This window comes from Lynx rufus, unplaced genomic scaffold (assembly GCF_022079265.1).
Source record: "Lynx rufus isolate CCGP_SWC_20201006 ecotype Redwood Valley unplaced genomic scaffold, mLynRuf1.p SCAF_11, whole genome shotgun sequence".
Lineage (NCBI taxonomy): Eukaryota > Metazoa > Chordata > Mammalia > Carnivora > Felidae > Lynx > Lynx rufus.
This window is the reverse complement of record NW_025814825.1, coordinates 37,134,552-37,158,411: the sequence shown is the minus strand read 5'-3', so window position 1 is coordinate 37,158,411 and position 23,860 is coordinate 37,134,552. Positions and strand designations below refer to the sequence as shown.

Genomic DNA, 23,860 nt, shown 5'->3' with positions numbered 1-23,860 from the left:
TGGAAGCAGGCTCCAGGCTCCGAGCCATCAGCCCAGAGCCCGACGCGGGGCTCGAACTCACCGACCGCGAGATCGTGACCTGAGCTGAAGTCGGACGCCCAACCAACTGAGCCACCCAGGCGCCCCATACTTAAAACTCTTTTAAAATGATATTTTTAAATGTTCTTTCAGGGGCGCCTGGGTGGCGCAGTCGGTTAAGCGTCCGACATCAGCCAGGTCACGATCTCGCGGTCGGTGAGTTCGAGCCCCGCGTCGGGCTCTGGGCTGATGGCTCGGAGCCTGGAGCCTGTTTCCGATTCTGTGTCTCCCTCTCTCTCTGCCCCTCCCCCGTTCATGCTCTGTCTCTCTCTGTCCCAAAAATAAATAAAAAACGTTGAAAAAAAAAATTAAAAAAAAAATGTTCTTTCATCAGTTAGGTTGTTTTCCACTTTTCATGGATACGAAGAGTGATTTAGCAGACATCTTTGTTCATTGTCTTTCTCTACATTTTGAACATTTATTTTCCCCCTTAAGAGAGACTTATAGTAGAATTATGCGGCCAAAGGTATGAATGCTTTAAAGACTTTCTCTTTCAGGGGCGCCTGGGTGGCTCAGTCAATTGAGAGTCTGTCTGATTCTTGATTTTGGCTCAGGTCATGATCTGGTTGTGAGATCGAGCTCTGTGTTGGACTCTGCGCTGAGTCCGGAGCCTGCTTGGGATTCTCTTTCTCTCTGTATCCCTCTCCTGCTCATGCTCTCTTTCTCTCTCTCTCTCAAAACAAACAAAACAAAACAAAACAAAACAAAACAAAACAAAACACCAAACCAAACCAAACCAAACCAAACCAAAACCAAAACCTTTCTCTTTCTTGGCATATGAACACATGCCTTTCCAGAAAGGTCTTACCAGTTTATACTTCCCTCAGCATCAAATGAGAGTGAGTATATTACCTCACCTTCAAAAGTTTCCTAACTGGAAAAGGTAAAATAGCAGTAAATGTAAAATGTTATTTTTATTTTATTTTCATGATCATTAGTGATAATGAATGATGGTTTATTTATTTATTTATTTTTTATTTTATTTTTATTAAATTTTTTTTTTCAACGTTTATTTATTTTTGGGACAGAGAGAGACAGAGCATGAACAGGCGAGGGGCAGAGAGAGAGGGAGACACAGAATCGGAAACAGGCTCCAGGCTCCGAGCCATCAGCCCAGAGCCCGACGCGGGACTCGAACTCACAGACTGCAAGATCGTGACCTGGCTGAAGTCGGACGCTCAACCGACTGCGCCACCCAGGCGCCCCTATTTTTTTTTTTTTAGATAGGGAGGTAATTTGTATTTTTTTCCTTAGTGAATTATCTACTTATTGGGCATTTTAAAAGACATTTCTGTGACCTCTTCATATCTTAAGGAAATTAGCCCCTTGGCTTGTTTATTTCTAATTTTAAACCAGTTTGTGACTTGCCACTGGATTTTTTGATAACACTCTATTGAGATGTAATTCATATAATATACAAGTTACCCATTTAAAGTATAAAATTCACTGAGGCTTTTTTTGGTATATTCACAGACTTTTGCAGCTATCACCACAATTAATTCTAGAATATGTTCATTACCTCAAAAAAGAAACTACATACCCCTTAGCTATGCTCCCCCCAACTCCCTAGCCCCCACCAAGCCCCCAGCCCTAGGCAACCACTAATCTACTTTTTGTTTCTATAGATTTGCCTATTGTAGACATATCATATATTTGGAATAAAAAAATATGTGGTCTTTTGTGGCTGGCTTCTTTCACTCAGTATGTTTTCAATGTCAATATTTTATTCCTTTTTATGACTGAATAATATACCATGTTTTGTCTATCCATTCATCAGCTGAGGGACAATTGGGTGTTTCCAATTTGACTATTATGACTAATGCCACTAAAACAATACGATTTAGATTTTAGGTTTTTAAAATGTTTTTTACTGAAGTTTTAAATTCATACCAACCCTGTTGCTTGTTTGGATTGTATTTCTTTTGTTGTTTAAGATTAATAAGTCTTTTCCCGAGCCAATGTTAAATTTTCACCCATATTTTCATCTTTTTAATTTTAAAAATCTGTTTTATTGTTCACTTCAGTCTATAATCCATATAAACTTTATTTGGAGGTATGTGAGAATTAGGAAGCATCGCAATAGTCCCTCTGTTTTCCCATCCCCACCATTTCCTGAGTCATTCTTCTCACCAACCATTTTCTTTATACTGATTTTTAATGCTTTCTTTATCACATATTAAGTTTTTATGAGAATGAAGCTTGGTTTTTGGGTTATCCATTGAATTTAATTGCTGTTTAATTTTTTTATAAATGTAATCTAAAATAGGAATACACTTTATTGTTTCTTAAACTTTAGTAAGAGACATAAAACATATATAATCTATGATTATTGATTTAGTCAGATTTTCTTCTTATTTTAAGACCGTTTTGGCAATTAATATTTTTCTATAAAAATTGTACTGAAATCTAAAAAAGTCTTAGCATGGAATTCACATCAGTGTGTTTCTAAAATTCTCCATATCTTTTATTATCCTGTCTTTCTCATTGGCATATTTGTATTTTCTCTGCTCTTTCCTTAATATTATTTAGTAGAGCTCTGACTCTTTGGCTAGCTGACTAATAATAGATCAGTAATTCGGGAGAAATGACGTGTTCTTCTTTCTTGAAGCACTGGTAGACTGTACAACGGGTCTGTCCCAAGAAGCTTGTACCTGTATTGTAAATTAGAATAGAGAATTGGCAAAAGTTGGTGCCTGGGACTCGGCCGCTCAGGGTAGCATCTAAACAATTCTGGAGCAATTCTGGGGAGCTTCTTGCAGTTTAAAGTAACTGATTGGAGGGGTGCCTGGGTAGCTCAGTCCATTAAGTCTCCGACTTTGGCTCAGGTCACGATCTCCAGGTTTTTGGGTTTGAGTCCCACATCCAGCTCTGTGCTGACAGCTCAAAGCCTGGAGCCTGCTTTCTATCCTGTGTCTCCCTCTCTCTCTGCCCCTCCCCTGCTTGCACTCTCCTTCTCTCTCAAAAATAAAATATATTAAAATAATAATAATAATAATAATAATAATAATAAAGTAGCTGATTGAGTGTTTTAACTCAATGAGGTTATTTTCTTTTCCAAGAAGAACCTCAGAAATGAAAAAAAAAATGGGATAGTTCAGGCATCTAATAATAAAATATTGAAGCTTGAGGTGATATTATATAATTACTCAGAAGAAGAATATTAATCATCACTGATCTTTTTGGCTCTTTCCTTCACAAGGTCCCTTGGTGGCTGAGAGTTGCTTGGGTGGCACGTACAACTCTGTCCATGGGACTGGGTCCTGGCTGTTCTAGAAGTAACCAGTCAAGGACAGAAGGCTATCAGGAAGGACAGATCCAGTGGAGAAAATGGCAGCCTCAGTTAATGGGTCTTGGAGAGCAGGGAGGCGGGACATTACTTCAGTTAGCCTTGGAGGGGGATAATTAGCACTGAGAAGGGAGTCAGTAGGATTGGCAAGGACAGGAGAGATACAGAAGATCGTTGGCTCTGATGGCTAGTGAAAAATAGTATCACCCCCCCGCCCCGCTTAAAACACCCAGAGTCCTTTGCCTCATCTGTCAGCACTAAATTCTGCTTGGATTCCTGTTGTGCAAGCAAGGTCAGAGATCTGGCTGCCTCCGGCAGACCTTGTGGAATAGTGAGTCTTGAGAGAAATCACAGAGAGGGGAAGAGCAGCAGGAATCTGCCTCACTGTCTGTCACAGTCTGGGGCCGTGCATAGACATCTGTCAGCACAGATGTCAGGCTCTAGGATGAGACCGCTGGCCAAGGCTGTGGGGTTTTTAAGCTGCCTATCTGGGAAACCTCAGCCCTTTGCCCAGCCTGAGCGGGTCCTGGAGGTCGTTGCCCCACAGTTAGCAGCAGTAGGACGTGATGGTGCCTAGTCCCCTAACCCATCTCAGCCTTCACGGTCGTGGGAGCACAGCCTCTTCCCCTGTATGACCTGAGGTCTAGCGTGCAAGACCGTGGGTAGAGCTTTCTGTGGGACATATTAGTGGCCTGATGTACCAGCCCAGCATTCTACTAGGACTGATTGCCGTGAGCTCTGCGGGAGGCCACCTCCTTCCCTGGGAGGTCAGCCTGCAGGAGTCAGCCAAGATAACCCTTACCTCTCACTGTACCTGCCCTTTTAGACTGTGGGTTCTCCACGGGCAGGATCGATATCTTATTCATCTTCATGTCCTCTCAGTGCCTGACATGTTCGGCTGCTCTGTAAGTGATTTAGGAGTGAAGAAGAGATGGCCCAAGAAAGGGGCTGGATGAGCCTTCCTTCTCCTCTTAACCATTCTTAACTATTTTGTCCTTCTTTGGGATCTTACAGAAGCTTTGGACTATCTCCAGAGAGTATAGGCCTGTGCGCACGCATGTGCGTGCACCCCCCCCCCCCCCCGAATAAAAATCTTGCACACAGCCTATCAGTTGATGGATTCTGGTTAAGAGCCCCTGCCTTAGAGCTCTGGTAGGTTCCACTTACACCATCTCGGCATCATCTCACTCTGTGCCATGCCCCACACACCAGGACACCCCTCCTCACCTGCCTGAGCCTGTGCACAGTAGAGGTGTTGGCTGTGGCACCGATCTGGAACCCGGTTACACTGACCGGAGATTTGTTGAAAATGAATGCTTGTCACTGTTACTCCAGAGTGGGCACATCGGCTCGTCGTAACCCTGAGGAATAGTGGCTTCCTGGACAGCACAGTTTTTACTTGATGTTCAAAAGATGGCCTTTAAATGGACAGCTGATGCTTGACCCCACCTGAGGAGAGGGTTCTCCTTTCCTCACAGCCACTAAAGCCAGCAGTGCAGGAAGTCTGGAGGCAAAGCTTCCAGAAGCCCACCTGTTGAGACTAGACTTGCTAGCCTTGGGCAGCAGCCTGTCTCAGACTTTTTGGCCTTCTTCTCAGCAGTCTTCCTCTTGCTGTCACCCTACCCTTGTGGCCTACCAGGTCATTGGCTTTTCCTCATTAGGTCCTCTTTCATGATTTCCTGAGTCACTCCCTTCAGCTTGTATTTATTTGACGTTCAGAGCCATTTCCTATTTGGTAATGTTCGGGGCTTTCGGGCTTACAGAACGTGCCCAATATTTCTCCTTCCTTGTGTTCCCATTCAGCGGTGTCCTTTGTTCCATAGATTCTGGCTGTGACTCAGTCACTGACACAGAGGCTGAAGACGAGAAGGGGCCTTCCTATTTGAAGCAGCAGAGCCTACCACCGCAGACTTCACCTGGGAACCTGATGGTGGTGCAGCCGGACCGCATTCGCTGTGGGGTAGGCGCTTCTGGGGCTGGTGGATCAGTGTCAGAACATGGCCTTTTCAGTGGATGCAGTTGTCATAGTGAAAGGAGTGGGGTTTTCCTGTTGCACCTCAGTGTAATCCCAGCCTTCCCTTGGGATTCCTCTGTAGATGAGCTTCCCTGAGAACCCCAGGACCTGGGCCTTGAGCACAACTCACTCCTTTAAGTCCAACAGAGGTGAGCTCAGGAATGTATGTGCCATCGATCTAAGACTGTGAGTTCCTAGATCAAAAACACAGAGCATGTGGCACACATGAGCATTACCGGACACTTATGCCAGCCCTGGAGGTAGAGGCCTGGGTCTGTTCCTGCCAGGGTAGTGCTGGGAGGAGGGAGATGGGGGGCATTTTGCGAACTTGCTTCTCCATCAACCGACCACTGCTGTGCCCCACATGAGTCCCTTGAAGCTTGCTGGCTGAAACTTGTCAAGGCTGATTGCTAAAGGGATAAGATAGATGCCAAAGCATAATGTGACTCACGTTTTCAGGGTGGGACATGTGTTAACAGGTGACTTGAATGTGATGGCACAATTGATAGTCCATTGTCCTTTGAATCCTACCATCCTGTTGGTAGTTTTTTATTTCCTTATGGAAAATATGTGATAATTAGTTCAGAGCAGTAAAATACTTCCCTGTGGATACAAGCCCTTTGCTAAGTTTGCCAGCATGGTCTCCTAGAGACAAGAGGGTGTGTGAGCCTTGGCAGTGGGAAGTACTAGCTTCCTTGCACCAGTGAGTGGTTTTCCGTGCAGCCTGAGGCTACGAGGTGTTGAGCAAGGACTCCCTCCATGGAGATTGCAAACCGCTGCTTTGGGTGAGATTGAGCTCATAGACATGTTTGGTTTAGATTGCACAGTGTTTTAGCAATTAGGCATGAGAATCTGTTCCCAGCTTCCTTTGAATCAGAATCTGGTAATACCAGGCCTGAGGTGAGTGGCTGGGCCTAGCAGCCCGTTAGATGGGGCATGTATCCCCCAGTCCACTGTTCCCACCACTCACTTTTCTTTATTCTCAGCCCGCTTCATGCTTCCTCCTTGTTGGCCAGCTCTTGGTGGGCATTCCAGCGTCTAGGCTGTCCATATGCCCGCCTGTCTTCCCCACACTCTTCTCGTCCTGAGACCTGTGGTCTTTTCCCGAGACCAGGCTAGTGGGCACTTGTGGGTGAAGGCATTCGGAACTGAAGAATGGTGCCCTTGGCATGCCTCCCTGATTCTCCAGACTTTTGTTCCTTCTCCCATCCTGGCTTCCAGGATTCTCCTTGTGGCCTGTCCTTGGTCTCTGGATCCTGGGGTGGCTGGACTGGGGCTGGGTCCTGACTGTCAACAGAGAAGAACACACTCATTCTGACTCCCCATGTTGCCTGGGAGAAGGAGCAGGTGGGACAGGGCCTTGGCTGCAGCCAGAGCCAGGTCAACCACAAACGCATCCACATTCAGCCTCAACAGCCTCCAGAAACCAGAACCATGCATCTCCTTCACCTGTTGTGAAATAGTGGCCTTCATCATGAAGGGCTACTATGAGGACTTTTTTATTTTATTTTATTTTATTTTATTTTATTTTATTTTATTTTATTTTATTTTATTTTATTTTATTTTATTTTATTTTATTATTTTATTTTATTGTCCATTTCGAGAGAGAGAGAGACAGAGTGTGAGAGGGGGAGGGACAGAGAGAGAGGGAGACAGAATCGGAAGCAGGCTCCAGGCTCTGAGCTGTCAGCTCAGAGCTCAACCAACGGTTGAGGGATCAAACCCACAAACCGTGAGATCATGACCTGAGCCAAAGTTGGGACACTTAACCTACTGAGCCACCCAGGTGCCCCAAAGGACTTTATAATAGAATCGTAGGATGAACACTTGGGGATTAGCAATGACTGGAAATCTCTTCTTTCTCCGCTTCTCTTTGGAGGGTCTATCCTTAGCAGTTCAAGTTTTGAGAGGCCCATTACCCACTTAACTAGCACAGTAAAACAAGACAATCGTATGTAGCTGGCCCAGCAAGAGATCTTAAAGCAAGGTAAAATAGCTATTCATAGGTTGCTCCATGCCTTAGGAAAATCAGTCCTCCAATAAGGCATTTTTCCCATTCAAGAACAGCATAAAGAGCAGAAGCCAAGAGGGCTTCTTCTGGCTGTTGCCTCTCACATTGTGAGGTGCATGTGAGTCACCCCGGGTGTCTTGGTAAAATTCGGACTTTGATGGTTCAGTGGATCCAGGAAGGGCCTGAGATTCTGCATTTCTAATGATTTCCAGTGCTGTTAGTCTGCTGGCTTCACTTTGAGTAGCCAGCCTACTCTCAGAATAGTGCTTCTTAAACTATCTGTGAAGATCCTTTTTCTTTTGCTTTTTAAATTTTCTAATTCTGCCACGGGCTAATGCTTTTATAAAACACAATAAAAAAGAAATGCTGTAAAAATGAAATAAAAGTATGTATGAAATACAAGCCCCAGGTTTTTAAATTATTACATTAAGTTCAACAGACATAAAATTACTCCATCAAATTGCCATAAAGGCTTATAAATGTTCCCTCTCGGTCTTTGTAACTTGTCTTTTTGAGACCCACAGCAGTTGTGCCCAGTGCTAGACTCCAGACCCCACCCTGCTCTGGGACAGCCTCTCTAGATAGAGCTGGGGATCGGGGAGCCAGGAGACCCTCTGCCCAGCACCCTAATAGGGTACCCAGGAGGGAGAGGGGACACTGACTGGTCTCCTGTTGCAGGCGGAAACCACTGTCTACGTCATCGTGAGATGTAAGCTGGATGAGAGGGTGACCACAGAGGCGGAATTTTCTCCTGAGGATTCTCCCTCATTAAGGGTGGAAGCCAAGCTGGAGAATGAGTACACCATTTCCGTGAAGGCCCCCAGTAAGTAGCCCCATCTACCTCCGGAAATTAGGCATCCTGTTCAGGAAGAGGCCCACTCTTACTTTCTTTTACTTGTCCTGTCTTTATTCAGCAATTGAGAAGACTGACAGCCAACATTTGGATTTGGTTGTCATGTTCTATTTAAAGGAAAAGGAAGTTGCAGAAATGTACATGTGTGATAGGGAAAAAATAGATATATTAAAATTTTTATCCTTATGAAGTAAACATATTAAAAATTTTTTAAACTAGAGGAAAGTAGAAAAAAGTCATCAGACTACTATACTGTCTTTTGGCCTTTGTTCACAAGTTTTAACAACAGTTGTTTTCAATATTCTGTTTTTCTTTATATAATTTTATATTTATCCTCTTAGCATTCTTTTACCCTGTGCTGTTACATGGACTTTGTAACTTACCATTTTATAACATACTTTTTCTGTTACAAAAGTAATGTGAGCTCAGTACCAAAAAGTTGAGGAATACAACCACCATAAAGGAAAGTAAATAGAAAATTGCCTATATGCCCACCTCAAAGGAAATCAGTGATTTCTATATTTTTCTGAATCTGTGTACATAGCTTTGTTTTTTTATTTATTTTATTTATTTATTTTTAATGTTTTTATTTATTATTTTTGAGACAGAGAGAGACAGAGCATGAGCAGGAGAGGAGCAGAGAGAGAGGGAGACACAGAATCCGAAGCAGGCTCCAGGCTCTGAGCTGTCAGCACAGAGCCTGACACGGGGCTCGAACTCACAGGCTGTGAGATCATGACCCGAGCTGAAGTCGGATGTTTAACTGACTGAGCCACCCAGGCACCCCTGTGTACATAGCTTTGTATAGTCTCATCGGCCACTTTCATTACCTGGAAAATACCTTTGAGTATTTCCCATGTTAATAAATATTCTTTTGCAACATGATGCTTAATGGTTACGAGGTAATCCATTGTACAGATGTATCATAGTTTTTAAAGCCAGTTCCTTGTGTTGGACCTATATCTTATAATCCATATTGTTTAAAGCTGCATAATACTCCATTGAAAAGAAGTGTCATCTTTCAATTTTCCATTTCCTCATTGTGTTCTGTATTTACATAATTTCTGATTTCTTATTGTCTTCTTATTCTTTTAAGTTATGATATATTGAGCATCTTCATGCATGCATTTAGGATTTTTTCCTCAAGATGGAATCCCTTGAAATGATGGGCATTTTTAAGGATCCTGGAAATAAGGTTTAATTGCCTTCTGAAATATTACTTCTATCAAGTTTGCTATATCATCACCAGCACTAGACATTATCATTTAAAATATCTTTGCTAATTTGATGTTTTTTTAAAGAGTAGCCCATTGTTTTAATTTGCATTTCTTTGATTATTAAAGAGGCTGAATATTTTTCCATGTTCTGTACTTGTTGCATTTCCTCTTTTGTGAATCGAATCTTTGTGGTTGGTGTATTTTTAATTTTTTCTTTCCTCCTCAAAACCCCTTCCTGTGGTGCCGAAGAGAGAGAGCACGTAGTAATGACAGCAACAGAGCAAGTGAATCAATTCTCCTGGCCCAGTGTCGTGGAGGCAGAATTCCACCTGCCAGGATCTATCCCACCTTGTGCCAACCACTGACCTTTGTATAAAGTGCTTTAAACTCAGCTCCTCTTCCCCTTTATCATGGTACTGGGCCTAGTGTAGTGAACAAAACAGATGAAAATCTTCCAAAAACTCAATTGCAGACCCAGTGAGGACAATTCCTTTGATTCAGAGGCCTCCCAAGTACTGGTCTGCTCACTTCCTACTTCTCCGCTTCCCCTCACTTCTCTGTCCTCCACCTTACCTCCAAAATCTTTCTTCCAGCCCCCAGTTAATTTCTTTACCATTAAGGTGAATCCATGAACACTTTTCCCTGGAAACCTTGTTCTTCCTGGGTGCATTCATGGTGGTGTTTTGTTTTGTTTTGTTTCTTCTTCTTCTGTTTAGACCTTTCATCTGGGAATGTTTCTCTAAAGATCTATTCCGGGGAGTTAGTGGTGTGTGAAACTGTTATCAGCTACTATACTGACATGGAAGAAATTGGGAATTTATTGTCCAATGCTGCAAATCCTGTGGAGTTCATGTGTCAGGTAAGGATGTTGAAAGGAAACCTGAGTTTTCTGGGCACATAGTTCCTTTTCATTTTTTAATTAAAATTAAAAAAAAAATGTTTTTAGTTATTTTTGAGAGAGAGAGTGAGAGCACGCATGAGCAGGGGAGGGGCAGAGAGAGACACACACAAAATTCAAAGCAGACTCCCAAGTTCTCAGCTGTCAGCACAGAGCCCGATGTGGGGCTCGAACTCACAAATTGGGAGATCATGACCTGAGCTGAAGTCAGATGCTTAACTGACTGAGCCACCCAGGCACCCCTGGGTGTGTAGTTTCTGCTCATGGTTCTTCAGCTTCTAACCTGCTGGATGGGAGATAGCTGGGGTTAAAGTCTGACCTTCTTCCCTTTTGTGTTCAGGCCTTTAAAATTGTGCCCTACAACACAGAGACCCTTGATAAACTGCTAACTGAGTCCCTGAAGAACAATATCCCTGCGAGTGGACTGCACCTCTTTGGAATTAACCAACTGGAAGAAGAAGATATGATGACAAGTAAGTCAAAAGGTCAAACCTCAGGAAACCAGCCGTGGGTTGACTCCACTCTGTTGGTTTCAGCATCCAGTCAGCCTGTGCTCAAACCTCGCTGGTTCCTTCCCTGCAGCTCATCCTTGGGGGATGATTCCTTCACTGGCTAGCTGGTCTTCCAAATTGTCAATCTGCCTACCTCCACCCCTTGCTAAAAACCCTTTGTGGTCCCATTGGCCTTCAGATCAAGTTCAAACTCCTTAACATGTTTGCAAGCACTTCCCAAGGGGTTCCTGCTGCATTTCTGCCCTTATCTCTCTCCACTCTATCCCTTGGCTCTGCTCTACGGAAAGTATGAGCTTCTTTCACCTGATGAAAATTCTGCCCTGCCTCTTGCCAACTCAACTTATGGGAATACAGTTTCTTCCTCTCCTCATTGGTTACCGTTCACCTGGTGGCCCTCTGTTCACCCCCCTGCAGCGGCTTAGGTAGCACTTCCTCAGGAAGACCTTCCTGAACCTTTGGCAGGGTGTTCCATCTAGGTGCCAGGGGCTCCCCTGGCATGTCAGCTGTCCTCTGTGCTAGTTCTCCTCAGCTGTGTCTGTCTTCTCTGCTAGGCTGTCAGCTCAGTGAGGGCAGAGGCAGTGCCTGGGTGGCTAATTAAAGGCTCAAAACATTTGTTCAGTGAGGGAGGAACAGTCTTGTGTGCACGTGTGACATGAACTGCTTGTGTGGCGATGGTCACTGGCCAGCTGGACAGGGTGCCTGTTAGGGTGCTTCTGTGGACACCACTCTTCCATCACATGGCCCAGTAGAACCCAGTTACCCTCTACCTGTGTCCCACCCTTCTTTCTGTCTATCTGTCTGTCTATCTATCTATCTATCTATCTATCTATCACTATTGGGTTTAGAAATCAATTTTTATGGGGTGCCTGGGTGGCTCAGTTGGTTGAGTGTCTGACTTTGGCTCAGGTCTTGATCTCACGGTTCGTGAGTTCAAGCCCTGCATTGGGCTCTGTGCTGATACCACGGGGCCTGGAGTCCACTTCAGATTCTGTGTATCCCTCTCTCTCTGCCCCTCCCCTGCCCCTGCTCACACTCTGTGTCTCTCTGTCTTTCAAAAAGAAATAAACATTGAGAGAAAAAAAAATCAATTTTTATGAAAACAAACAAAAGAAAGATTGGTCCCCAACTCCACAACACAAACTGTCTATTTTCTTGGTAGAGTTTAACTTGCTGCATCCAGATATTAGTAGGTGGAGGGGGTCATGGGGATCCAGTGACCTACAGGAATACTTTGTTTCCCATGAATCAGAGGGTTAATGGACATCCTGCAGTTCAGGTGTATTAATACCAACATTCAAAACCTGTCCTAAACAAAGAACTCACTGAATACCATCTTATTAATCCTCTCAGCCCTTTTGAGATAGTTTGGGAATATCTCCTCATTCAAAACTAAGGGCCATGGAAAGGCTAATTAACATACGTAGGATTACTTGGCATACTTTATGAAATTTGGAGTAAGAGCTAAGAAGATGGACTTCTCTTTTTTAATCAGCACGAAGAAATCGTGTTAAAGTGCTATGAAATTTGCAGAGAAGGTCAAAACCTGATTCCCGTTGTACTTTGCGGCTGCTGCTTAAGCCTTTAGAAGATCAGCATATTTTGAATTAGTATTATTTTTCAGGATTCTTTGATCCTTTTAGAGAAAAAAGGTAGGATATTAACTGTTAGATTTGCAAATTAATTAACATGTTTCTTCTGTCATCTGAGGGCATATAATCTTCAGTGGTACCTCAAAGGAAGCTGCCAGATGTTAGGTCAGTCAGCCGAGAACTATTGATTGAGTGCCTGCTGGATGCCATGGTAGGCTTGCCAGCTTTGTGTCTATGAATAAGGGTGCCTCTGCCTTCATTTTCATTTGTCCATTGTTTTCCTTAACAATTATTCAGATCAGAGGGACGAGGAGCTGCCCACCTTGTTGCATTTTGCTGCGAAGTATGGACTGAAGAACCTTACTGCCTTGTTGCTCACCTGCCCAGGAGCCCTACAGGCGTACAGTGTGGCAAACAAGCATGGCCACTACCCCAACACCATTGCTGAGAAACATGGCTTCAGAGACCTGCGGCAGTTCATCGATGAGTATGTGGTAAGGTCAAGGTGGGGGAGGCCCCAGGAATGGAAATGGACTGTGTGGTCCAAGGACTGCCTTTGCACTCGAGACATGGTTGGATTTCATCTCTAGCAGGGGCTCATGTGCCTCTTCTCTGGCGGGGCCAGTGTGTGTGGAACTGAGCCCTGGAGTCATATGGACCTGAGTCCACATTCCTGTGCCAACACTTGTCAGCCACAGTGGATGACATGGACAGATCATGTATACTCTCTCTTTTAGTGTCCTAAGATGCAGAAGGAAGGTAACACCAGTCCTACTCATAGGGTTGTTTTCAGGATAAAAGGAAATAATGTATGTAAAGCACTGAGGTCTACCCTCAAAGAATTTACAGAGACATTCAGAGAGTGAATCTGCTAGAGGTTGATGCTGATCCCTCTTCTTCCACCTCCAAGGCACTTTGATGGGATGCTCCCAGCTGCCTCTCCCACTGTCAGGTCCCACTGTGAACTGTTAGGATTGGTTTCTTCCTTAGCAGAGACCACAACAAAGCTCTGCAATTGATGCTTTGGGGAGGCCACCTGTGACGACCCACCTTATGCCAATGGCCTGTCTCTCTTTCTGAGCCTCTGTGTGTCTAAGAGACAGAGGCCCCGTTTATTTGCTCATCTGGTTTTAGACCCCCAGGTCCTCCTTGATCACTGACTTCTGGGTCCTTCTTTGAGTGTAATCTCATCCATGCCTGGGCCTTATTCCATGCCCCAATATTGCTTCTCTTGTCTTGGAGGCCCCTACCTTTCCTGACTGGACCCTTTTCTGATTTTCCTTCATCTTCATGAGTCACAGCTGGGACTCTCAGCCTCTCTTGTGGGGCTGTGACCTCAAAAGGAACAACAAAGACAATCTAGTCTTACTCTCTATCTCCATACAGAGGTGAGCCTACACCTCCCCAGAAACTTAATTCTGTGCTCAGTATTTGACAGTTTTCAGGTCAGTGACTCACTGAGGCATGTATGGGGGCTCTCCACAGTTTGGGAGTGATTAAGTACGTTGAATGAGTGGAATAGCATGAGTGCCCATTTGGGGCGCGGTCTACATAAATAAGGCTAAAAGGTGTTTACTTGGCTTTCCTTTGAAGTCACAAATGTATCAAATGCAGGGTTTCATTTCCATGCCAACAGTTTTTATTGGGGACATACTGTGTTCATAGTCATAACTACTGTTTATTGAATTTATTTGATTGGCAAAAGGCAGTGTTTCATTTAATCATCACCACAATCCTTTGAAGTTGGCAGTATTGTTATCTCTCTTTAATAAATGAGGAGAAGGGCTTAGCAAGGCAGAGTAATTGTGCGAGGGTCACACTCTAGTAAGGGTGGAGATGGGATGCAAACCTAGTTTGATGCTAATTCCGGGGCTTGTTATTCTAGTCTGTGTAACAGGGAAGTTTCGAGATGCCTTTTCAGTTCGCACTGAAATTCATCTGATTCACATTTCTCCAATCTTAGCTCTCCGACCAAAAATCACCTTCAGCCGATGCATCTTCAGCATTGCTACCAAGAGGTTGCCTCCGCGTGTTGATTATGACCTCTAAGAACTGTCCTGTTTCCTCTTTCCACCACATCAAAACCAAATGCCAGACCTTGAGTCTCTACCACTTCCCAACTGTCACCTGGGCTACTCCTCAGGTCTCATCAGGAAACGAACACATTGTGTCAATAGCAGATTAGCTCTCTTGGGGTAGTGATGATGAAAACGAGGATTTTTGCGGGTTGGTGCTGAAATAGGATTGTGAAACATCAAAGTTTCTTACCAGGAAAGTTGTGTGGAGGTTTCAGGGAAGCCAGTTTTCCGGCTTCACCACCATCTACAGGCAGAATGACAAGGGCCGCCTGTCCGACTGCAGGGCACTTCATCCAAGACCACCTCTTGTCTCGGGCACACAGGGTAGAAAACCAAGGGAGGTACCTCAGAGCAGCCTGCTAGAAGGGACAGGGACGAGGCCCCGAGCATCTGAGGGACGTCTGACTGCACGCTAGCTCAAGGACATCTTAGCTGCAGCCCTGCTTAGCCCATTTGGATTTCCATCTGGCTGTTCAGCAAGGGTGATACCCTTGGGTGTCACTTGTTTCCCTAAGTAGAAACCAGGGTGTAGTAGAAAGGTCAGAAGGTAGGATTGCACAGCCCTGAGTAAGGCACTAGGTTTTTCTGAGCTGTGTTTTTCTCATCTCTGAACTAGGGAATATTACAAGTTTCTCAAGCCGTTGTGGAAGGGATGGCATGACGGTATGTATAGGCAAACACCCAGCATCATACCTGACCCGTAATAGGTGCTCACGAGAAAGTCTTTAATTTGTATCCTGTGGATACATGCATCTCATCGGATGCTTAATGACAGTCTCTTGTGTGCATGACTCTGCTTCATGTTGGGAGAAGATAGAAAGATTAAAACAAAAAATATAAAACAAACAGAAGAAGGCTTGGAGCCTGGCCTCCACGAGCTTTCAGGCTGGTGGGAAATACAGACAGACACACAGCTGAGCCCTGACCCATGTGCACCTTTACTCTGCCTGTCACGAGCCCCTGAGGGCCTAACTGTCCCCAGAGGGCCAGGCCATCTCAGGGTTCCCGTGACTCCCGTCTTCTCTTTCAGGAAACTGTGGACATGCTGAAGAGTCACATTAAAGAGGAACTGATGCAAGGGGAGGAGGCTGACGCCGTGTATGAGTCCATGGCCCACCTGTCCACAGACCTGCTCATGAAGTGCTCCCTCAACCCCGGCTGTGACGAGGAGCTATATGAGTCCATGGCTGCCTTTGTCCCAGCTGCCACCGAAGACCTCTGTAAGTAGCACAGCCCAGTTCTGCTTCCATCCTTCTGCTGACACACGGCTTTCTTCACTCTGGTGTGTGGTGGTGGGGGTGGGGGGAAGTCCCTCGCCTACCCCCACTCTGCCCCAGAGAGATGAAGATCCTGTTTTACACAAGTTAGATCTTGTCATCATGTGCTGTGACAAGCATAGTCCTTCTCCAGACTTCCTCCACTGTGACTGCTGAGTGACTGAAAAGTGTAGGCAAGTGCCTGGAGGTCAGAATTGATGGAGGCATCGTCTTGTGATCTGAGAGGCTCAATCAGTGGCTCTCAACCCTATCAGTCCCAACGGGCCCTTCTTATAACATTTCATAATGCTTCCCTTTAGTACCTTGACATGCCACTCATATACAATATAATCTACCTACATATGAAAATTAAAAGAAATTTTTTTAGTTTATTTATTTATTTATTTAGGGAGCAAGCACATGTGCCCGCATGAGTGAGGGGCAGAGAGAGAGGGAGAGAGAAAATTCCAAACAGGCTCTGTAGAGTCCGTGCAGAGCCCGACATGGGGCTCGATTCCACAAACCATGAGATCGTGACCTGAGCTGAAACCAACAGTCGGATGCTTAACTGACTGAGCCCCTCAGGCGCCCCATTACATATGAAAATTTAGAAATCAAATATATGCCCTAAATGAAATATAAAAGAGAAGTAAAAGGAAAGGAACAGCTCAGTATGCCTGCACATGAGGACATAATGAAATAGATGCAGGCATCTACACTCAGAATCACTACCAATGTCATGGCCTCACATGCTGACCGACCGATACGTGTCTGTTGTATTGGAGACTTGGATACTGGCAGCAATGGATTTTCCTAAGTGGTAAATGATTTTTCACACTCTCCTTTCCATTTTCATAGTAATTGAATTCCTGGAAAATTCAGTACATATCAAAACCATGCAGAAATACAAGTTGTATTTATTTATTTTTTACTTTTTTTTTTAACATTTTATTTTATTTTTTGAGAGAGAGAGAGAGAGAGACAGAGCACGAGCAGGGGAGGGTCAGAGAGAGAGAGAGAGAGAGAGACACACACACACACACACACACACACACAGAATCCAGAGCAGGCTCCAGGCTCTGAGCTGTCAGCACAGAGCCCGATATGGGGTTAGTTTCCAGGCTCAGAAAATTATAAGCAGATTTTTTTGTTAACCCAACTTTAATGGATTAATATATAATAAACTTATTTCTAAAATATCTTTAGGACAGGATTTTTCCTGTAAGTTGCTTAACAAATTTTGCCTAGTTTTTGGTTACCTTAATTTTTTTTCCCAGTAACAACGGTAATACATTCTTATAAAATTTGAAACAAAATAAAGATGTATAACTGAGTTATTAAAAGTCCATATGACTCTACCCCAAGCACTCCTAATAGTTTGGGATACTTGTCTATATTTTCTTTGTACCTGCTGATATTAAATTGAGAAATATACACACATAAATAAATAGATATGTACAAATGCACATATATGTGTAAATACATGTCATAAGCAGGTTTTTTTTTTAACCTATATGTGTGTCTAGTGAAATATTTAGAAGTCATGAGGGGCACAAATCACTCCATTGCCCATGACAGCCCTGTACACTGCAGGGTGTCTATGTCTTTCTCCCTTCTGCTAAATTCCAGTACAGTAGTCCCCCCTTATCTGATATTTCACTTATTTCACTTTCCCCGGTTTCCCATGAGCAGCTGTGGCCCAGAAGCAGATGATCCTCCTTCTGACATAGGCTCAGAAGGTAGATGGTAGCCTAATGCTACGTCAGTGTGTATGTTATTTATCTTATCAAGTAGTGTTTTATCATCTGCTGTCATCACCAGAAGGGTTCGTTCCATAAAATATTTTGAGGGAGAGAGAAACCATGTTCACCTAACTTTTATTATGCTATATTGTTACAATTGTTCTCTTTTATTACTAGTTATAGTTGTTAATCTCTTACTATAATTGATAAGTTGAACTTTATTATAGGTATGTGTGTATGTAGGGAAAGTATACTGTGTACACACACACACACACACACACACACACACACACACACACATAGGGTTTGGTACTATCTGTGGTTTCAGGTATCTGCTTCTTGGAAGGTATCTCTGAGGATAAGGGGCACTAATATAGTGTCCCTGCATCATGATGACAACCTAAAACCCCCTCTTAGATTTTCCAAACCTCCCCTAGAGGGCAGTGTTGCTGCCCTTGAGACTCACTGGTCTAAATAATGTTGGACTTCAAAGCAGTATTTTTTTTTCACATTTATTCATTTTTGAGGATGAGAGAGACAGAGTATGAGCAGGGGAGGGGCAGAGAGAGAGAGAAAGGGAGACACAGAATTCGAAGCAGGCTCCAGGCTCCGAGCTGTCAGCACAGGGCCTGACATGGGACTTGAATTCATGGACTGATGAGCTAAAGTCGGACACTCAACCAACTGAGCCACCCAGGCGCCCCAGCCCTGGACTTCAAAGCAGTATTGAAGCAGGACAACATGCAAGGGGACCTCAACGAGCTTTCTTAATATGTTACTACCATTTGCTATCAAAGGCTAAGCACTCTGAAACACTGCCTAAAGCTTACCTTCCCTCCCTCTGGTCTATTTAATAGAGTCAAGAAAGGCAAGGAGCACCTGGGTGGCTCAGTTGGTTAAGTGACCGACTCTTGATTTTGGCTCAGGTCATGATCTCATGGTGTGTGGGTCAAGTTCCATGTTGGGTTCTGCAGAACCTGCTTGGGATTCTCTCTCTCCCCCTCTCTCTCTGCCCCTCCCCTGCTTCCGTGCACACACACGTTTTTTTTTTTTTGTTTGTTTGTTTTTTGTTGTTTTTTTTAATCTCTCTCAAAATAAATAAACTTAAAAAAAGAAAGAAAGAAAGGCAGAACAAATTCCTATCAGTGTATCAGCTTTATTGATGGAGGGCTTCTGGAATGGGCTAGATCGACTATTGCCAACCTTTAGTCTGAGAAGAAGACAGAAAAGCTCTTGGCACACGGGGAAGTGACCCTGAGTTTCCCACCCATGAACAGAAAAGCGGGTGCCAAGAAGGTGCCTTAGAGTAGGGGATGTGGGCAGGTCGGTGGCCAGAGGCAGACCCTGATGCCAGCAGGGCCTTTGACAAGGCACCCCCAGCACCTGGAAGCTGTGGTCCAGTCGTTAACTAGGTGCTTGGTAGTTAGAATGGCTGCCCCTTGTGGGGTGCAGCAAGAATGAGGGAAAGCTGGGTAGAAGCTCCCTTCCTACACCTAACTGGGAGGCCTGGAAGTGCTGATAGAAGCTCTTGCCGAATGAGCCATGACCCAGCAGAGGGGCGAGGAGAGAAGGCATCACCCCCACATCCACATCCTCTATCTCACTGAATCCTTAAAGCCGCATAAGGATGTTTTGATTAACTTGCACTTTACAAATGAGAAAACTGAGCTCAGAGAGGTTAAGCAACTTTCCCAAAGTCTCACAGCTAATAAGTGATAGAACTCACATTTGAGCTCAAGTCTGTCTCTAGGATTCTAGTCTTTATTTTCTGTCTGAATTTTCCATCTAATGCCATAAATTTTAGTCCTAGTTTCTTCTAAAGAAGCCATCTAGCAGCTACAGCCATTGCCCCAATGTCAGCTCACCAAACAGCCTCTGGTACCCTCTGCACATGTACATCCATCTGTCTCTCCATGGCCACCACAAGCATTTCTGGAACATCTACTGGAACATGTTTTAGCTACTTGCCTCTTCTTCTGGGTGTTGGGGAGACAAGAGGGGCCAACACACAGTCCTTTCCAGTATGGAACAGAGACCCATTCACACAGAACATTTGGAGGAAAACCAATACCTACTTGGGAAGCCAGAGATTGTGTATATCATGTCTGCCTGTGTCCTTGTTACGGGGCAATTGAACAGTTAACGAGTCCCCCACTTAACTAGCAGTTTAGTGTTGACAGAGAGCCTTAACACCTGTTATCCCCCTGGATGCTCCAACACAAGAAATCTCACACTAGCAGAAAGCTGCAGGGGATGCTAAAGGCAGCCACAGCAGGAACAGTGAACCTCTCCAGCACTGCCCAAGGCAGCGGAGTGCTCTGGGGCTAGTCTGCTTTGTGGCCCTTGGCCACTTGTAAAGTTACGTGGGTCAGGGGGATTCTGGTTGCCCTGGAGGTAGAAGGAGGCCACTAATACAATAGGCTGGCTGTAGAATTTGGCTGCTTTGTGGGTGGGGAAAGGAAACCCACTGTATTTTTCATTTGCTAGATCACATAAGCTCTGAATTTTCTGATTCTAGACATGATTTGGTTTGTGTTTCTGTCTTTGTGGTTTAATTTTGAGAAGGACCACTTACCTGCTGGCCCACAAGGAGCCGCACCGGGAAGAAACCATTCATTTATTACCAGTGACTTGCTAGAAGAGAAAGCGGGTTAGTTCATAAACAAGCAGGACAAACATAAATCTAACATGCGTATTTGCAATAGCACCCAGCACAGTGATAAGGTGTACCATCCGACAGCCCTTTCAGGCAAACAGACTGCTTTTATCTCATCTGTTATTTCGTCCCATCGTCCTTGGGCTTCGTGGATAGAATTACCTCCATTTCACAGGGGAGAAAACTGAGGCTCCGAGATTTAGTAGCCTACTTAAATCCCGTGGAGGGAGAACTGGGTCAGGACTCTGGGTCAGTACATTCCCGGTGGCAAGTCTGTCTGCCCCCCAACTGGGATAGAGGACTCTCCTGGCCTGCCCTTCTTCTAGGATCTGCATTTGCCAGCCCCAGAAGGGACACTGAGACAGAAGGGACATGGAGCGGTTTCTAAATGTCTAAGTAGCCGAGTTTATCAGTGCCCCACCTTTGTTACCATTCAACCCTAGAAGCTGAAAGTGAATGTATTAAGGACTGTGGGCTGTGTTCATTCAGTCACAGGACAAGCAATATGGAGTGAAGGCTTTCTTTGGAGGTCATCAACGGTGTTGGGACAAATCTGCCTCTTTCTGACTTGAGTTTTGGAAAAGGGATAGTAATGAGGTCCCCTTCTCCAAAAGGAACCCAAACAACCACTAAGTAGGAAGTTTGTGAGGGAGACTCGCCGTGTTGAATGAAGTGGGGCAGGGGAGTGATGTTGGCTTCTGACCCTGAGATTTTATGATTCCACTCCTGACTCTCCTTCCCTGGAATTGCCTGGGTGTACACGCGCGCTCACACACACACTCACACCCCTCACTCTCATGGTCTTTGGTTTAGCTATGCTGCCACCAGGTGGTAACTGCATGCCTTTGATATCAGATATTCAACTTTGCTCCCAATACTCCTGAGAATTTTTTGTTCGAGACAGAATTAAACCATCAGTTTCCTAACTTTACCATATAAGAAATGAATATTTCTATTAAGGGTAAGCTTATGCAAACACTAAATAGAAATGAAGGCACATCTCTCTTGGGTGTTTTCTCTATCACCCAATCTTCTTCTCAGTTCTTTTGCCGCTGTCCTTGCCTTCAGAGAATGACACTGTAGTCCTAGTGTTGCTCTGACTTAGGTAATACATTTCATATGGAAAGCCTCTCCCAGGGACTGGTCACCTCCCTGAGACTCTGGGTTCTAAAGCTTTGGGAGCCATTCCTGAGAGGCCTTGTCCATTTGTTTCCAACATGATCTGCTTGTGGATTTAACTCTGCTTAAAAGTCTCAGAGGCTCTGGGGCGCCTGGGTGGCGCAGTCGGTTAAGCGTCCGACTTCAGCCAGGTCACGATCTCGCGGTCCGTGAGTTCGAGCCCCGCGTCAGGCTCTGGGCTGATGGCTCGGAGCCTGGAGCCTGTTTCCGATTCTGTGTCTCCCTCTCTCTCTGCCCCTCCCCCGTTCATGCTCTGTCTCTCTCTGTCCCAAAAATAAATAAAGTTGAAAAAAAAAAATTAAAAAAAAAAAAAGTCTCAGAGGCTCAGACGCCTTGGTGGCTCAGTCAGTGGTTAAGCATCCAACTTCAGCTCAGGTCATGATCTCACGGTTTGTGAATTCAAGCCCCGCATTGGGCTTTCTGCTGTCAGCGCAGAGCCTGCTTTGGATCCTCTGTCTTCCTCTGTCTCTGCCCCTCCCCTGCTCGCTCTCTCTCTCTCTCTCTCAAAAAAAAACATTTAAAAAAATGTTTTTAATTTAAAAATTAGAAAAAAGTACATGTTAAAAAGAAAAATCTCAGAGACTCGTCTTCTATTAGGAGAAAAGAGCCAAAAGAGAAAGGCAAATATCTTGAGAGTGGAAACTATAAACTCATATGAGTCTGTAATCCCTTCTAGAAGGCTGTTCTGCTTCAGGTGACTCCTGTGTTACACTCTTCTCTCGTGCCTCTGCTCCCTCTGCCCGGCTCTGTGGCTCAAATTTGTGTATGGTGCAGAGCGGACTCAACCCCAGCTAACTTGCTGCCTTCCCTTAGCAACCTCCTTGCTAGCTGGCATGTTTGTACAGGTCACCTCCATCTGTGACCCTGTCTGTGATCTGGGTCCCCTCCGAGCCGGGGCCTTGCAGCCCAGGCAGGGAAGCTCTGAGCCCAGCTGAAGGACCATTTGTAAGCAAAGCTGTTAAGTTACCGATTTGCTTCTGGAACATGCTGCCTCTCCTCCCTGCACCTTTTTCTCTCAGGAGTCTTCCTTCCTGACTTTACTGAGACTGCCATCCTCCTGTTAATCCATCTAGGAACGACTGGCTGGGAGCCAAGAAATGCCTTGTGGGCAGTGGGGCTAGGGTAAGTCATGGGGCCTTACCAGCAAGAAGCTCATTCTGGGCAGGGCTGGTGCTGTGCTGTCGAGGGCTGAAAGTGACCCAGTGGGGCAAAGGGAGGCTCAAGGCACTTCCTGACTTCTGTGGCTTTTGGTTCCTCCAGATGTACAGGAACTGTGTCGGGGATGTAGGCACTTAGTGAAAGCATGTGGATTGAGACTTTTAAAAGCAAAGAAGATAAAAATCCCCACCACCAGCAGTGACCTTGCTCCCCTCTGGACCTGTATAGCCGTGGTTCACACTCTCCTGGGGCCACTGCAACCACATCGTTCTGCACCCTGGTTTGTGTATATGCTTCTCTGGTGACCTGCTCCTACCTCAGTTTAGGAAGCATGTGTCATCCATAATGATGTGCACAATAGGTGCTCAACTATTTCTTGAATTTGAGAGTACCAGAAAATAGAAAGTCATCCCGGATTTGGTGGGGTGGAGTGGTTGACATTCCAGTGCAAAGACCTTTCCTGATAGGTGCTAGCGACACATCTATTAGACGTCCCCAAGCGCGGATGTCTCCGGCAGTAGTGACTCCTCCGGCACTCGGGGCTGCCTTTCTTTTCTTGTCTCCTCTACGTTAGCTCATGCGGTTCCTGCTGCCTGGATCGCCCTTCTCTTTTCTCAGCGTGGAAAATGCCCAGATTCCTTCACAAAGCCCAGATACCTTCGTGTTCATATTCATGTGTTTATGCCTCATTAATTTGTCCATTCACACATTCCTTCATTCAACAATATTAATCAAACCTCTCATGTGATTAAGTCACCGTGTCAGATGGCAGAGAGTCAATAAACAAGACGGCATGATCTCTGCCTCCCAGAGCCCTCCTTCTAGCAAGAGAGCTGAATATTAAATAAAAATGCCACATAACTAAATATATAACTACAAAACCGTGACAGTGCCATGGAGGAAAAGGACACGGTGCCCGAAGAGGGCAGCTATGGATGTGGAGAATGAGGGGAGGAGGGCGTGTGGTACCCACCGCATCCCACTGTGAACTCATCTCGTAGACTGATTCTTGCCCTGCAGAGGGTCTGTGTGCTGGCCAGGAGTGCTGCAAGGAGGCCCTTGTCTGCATAAGAAATCCGTGAGACTTGTTGCTGCCTAACCCTTGCATCCTTAGCCCCTTCATTTTCTTTTCTTTAATGTTTATTTATCTATTTTGAGAGAGAAAGAACGAGTGGGGGAGGGATAGAGAGAGAGAAGGAGAGAGAGAATCCCAAGCAGACTCCACGCCACCAGCGCAGAGCCAGTGCAGGGCTCGAACTCCTGAGCCGTGAGATCATGACCTGAGCTGAAATCAAGAGTCGGATGCTCAACCGACCAAGCCACCCAGGTGCCC

The 23,860-nt window shown here is 45.1% G+C and overlaps 1 protein-coding gene across 1 annotated transcript in view; it reads left to right on the top strand.

Moving 5' to 3' along the window:
- PIK3AP1 (phosphoinositide-3-kinase adaptor protein 1) overlaps positions 1–23,860 on the top strand; it is a 121,093-nt gene that overhangs the window by 54,739 nt on the left and 42,494 nt on the right. The window contains exons 3-8 of the mRNA XM_047073224.1: positions 5,188–5,324; positions 8,068–8,212; positions 10,176–10,318; positions 10,698–10,830; positions 12,756–12,952; positions 15,567–15,756. Of these exons, the coding sequence (XP_046929180.1) occupies positions 5,188–5,324; positions 8,068–8,212; positions 10,176–10,318; positions 10,698–10,830; positions 12,756–12,952; positions 15,567–15,756 (945 nt within the window). The remainder of the gene's footprint in view (positions 1–5,187; positions 5,325–8,067; positions 8,213–10,175; positions 10,319–10,697; positions 10,831–12,755; positions 12,953–15,566; positions 15,757–23,860) is intronic.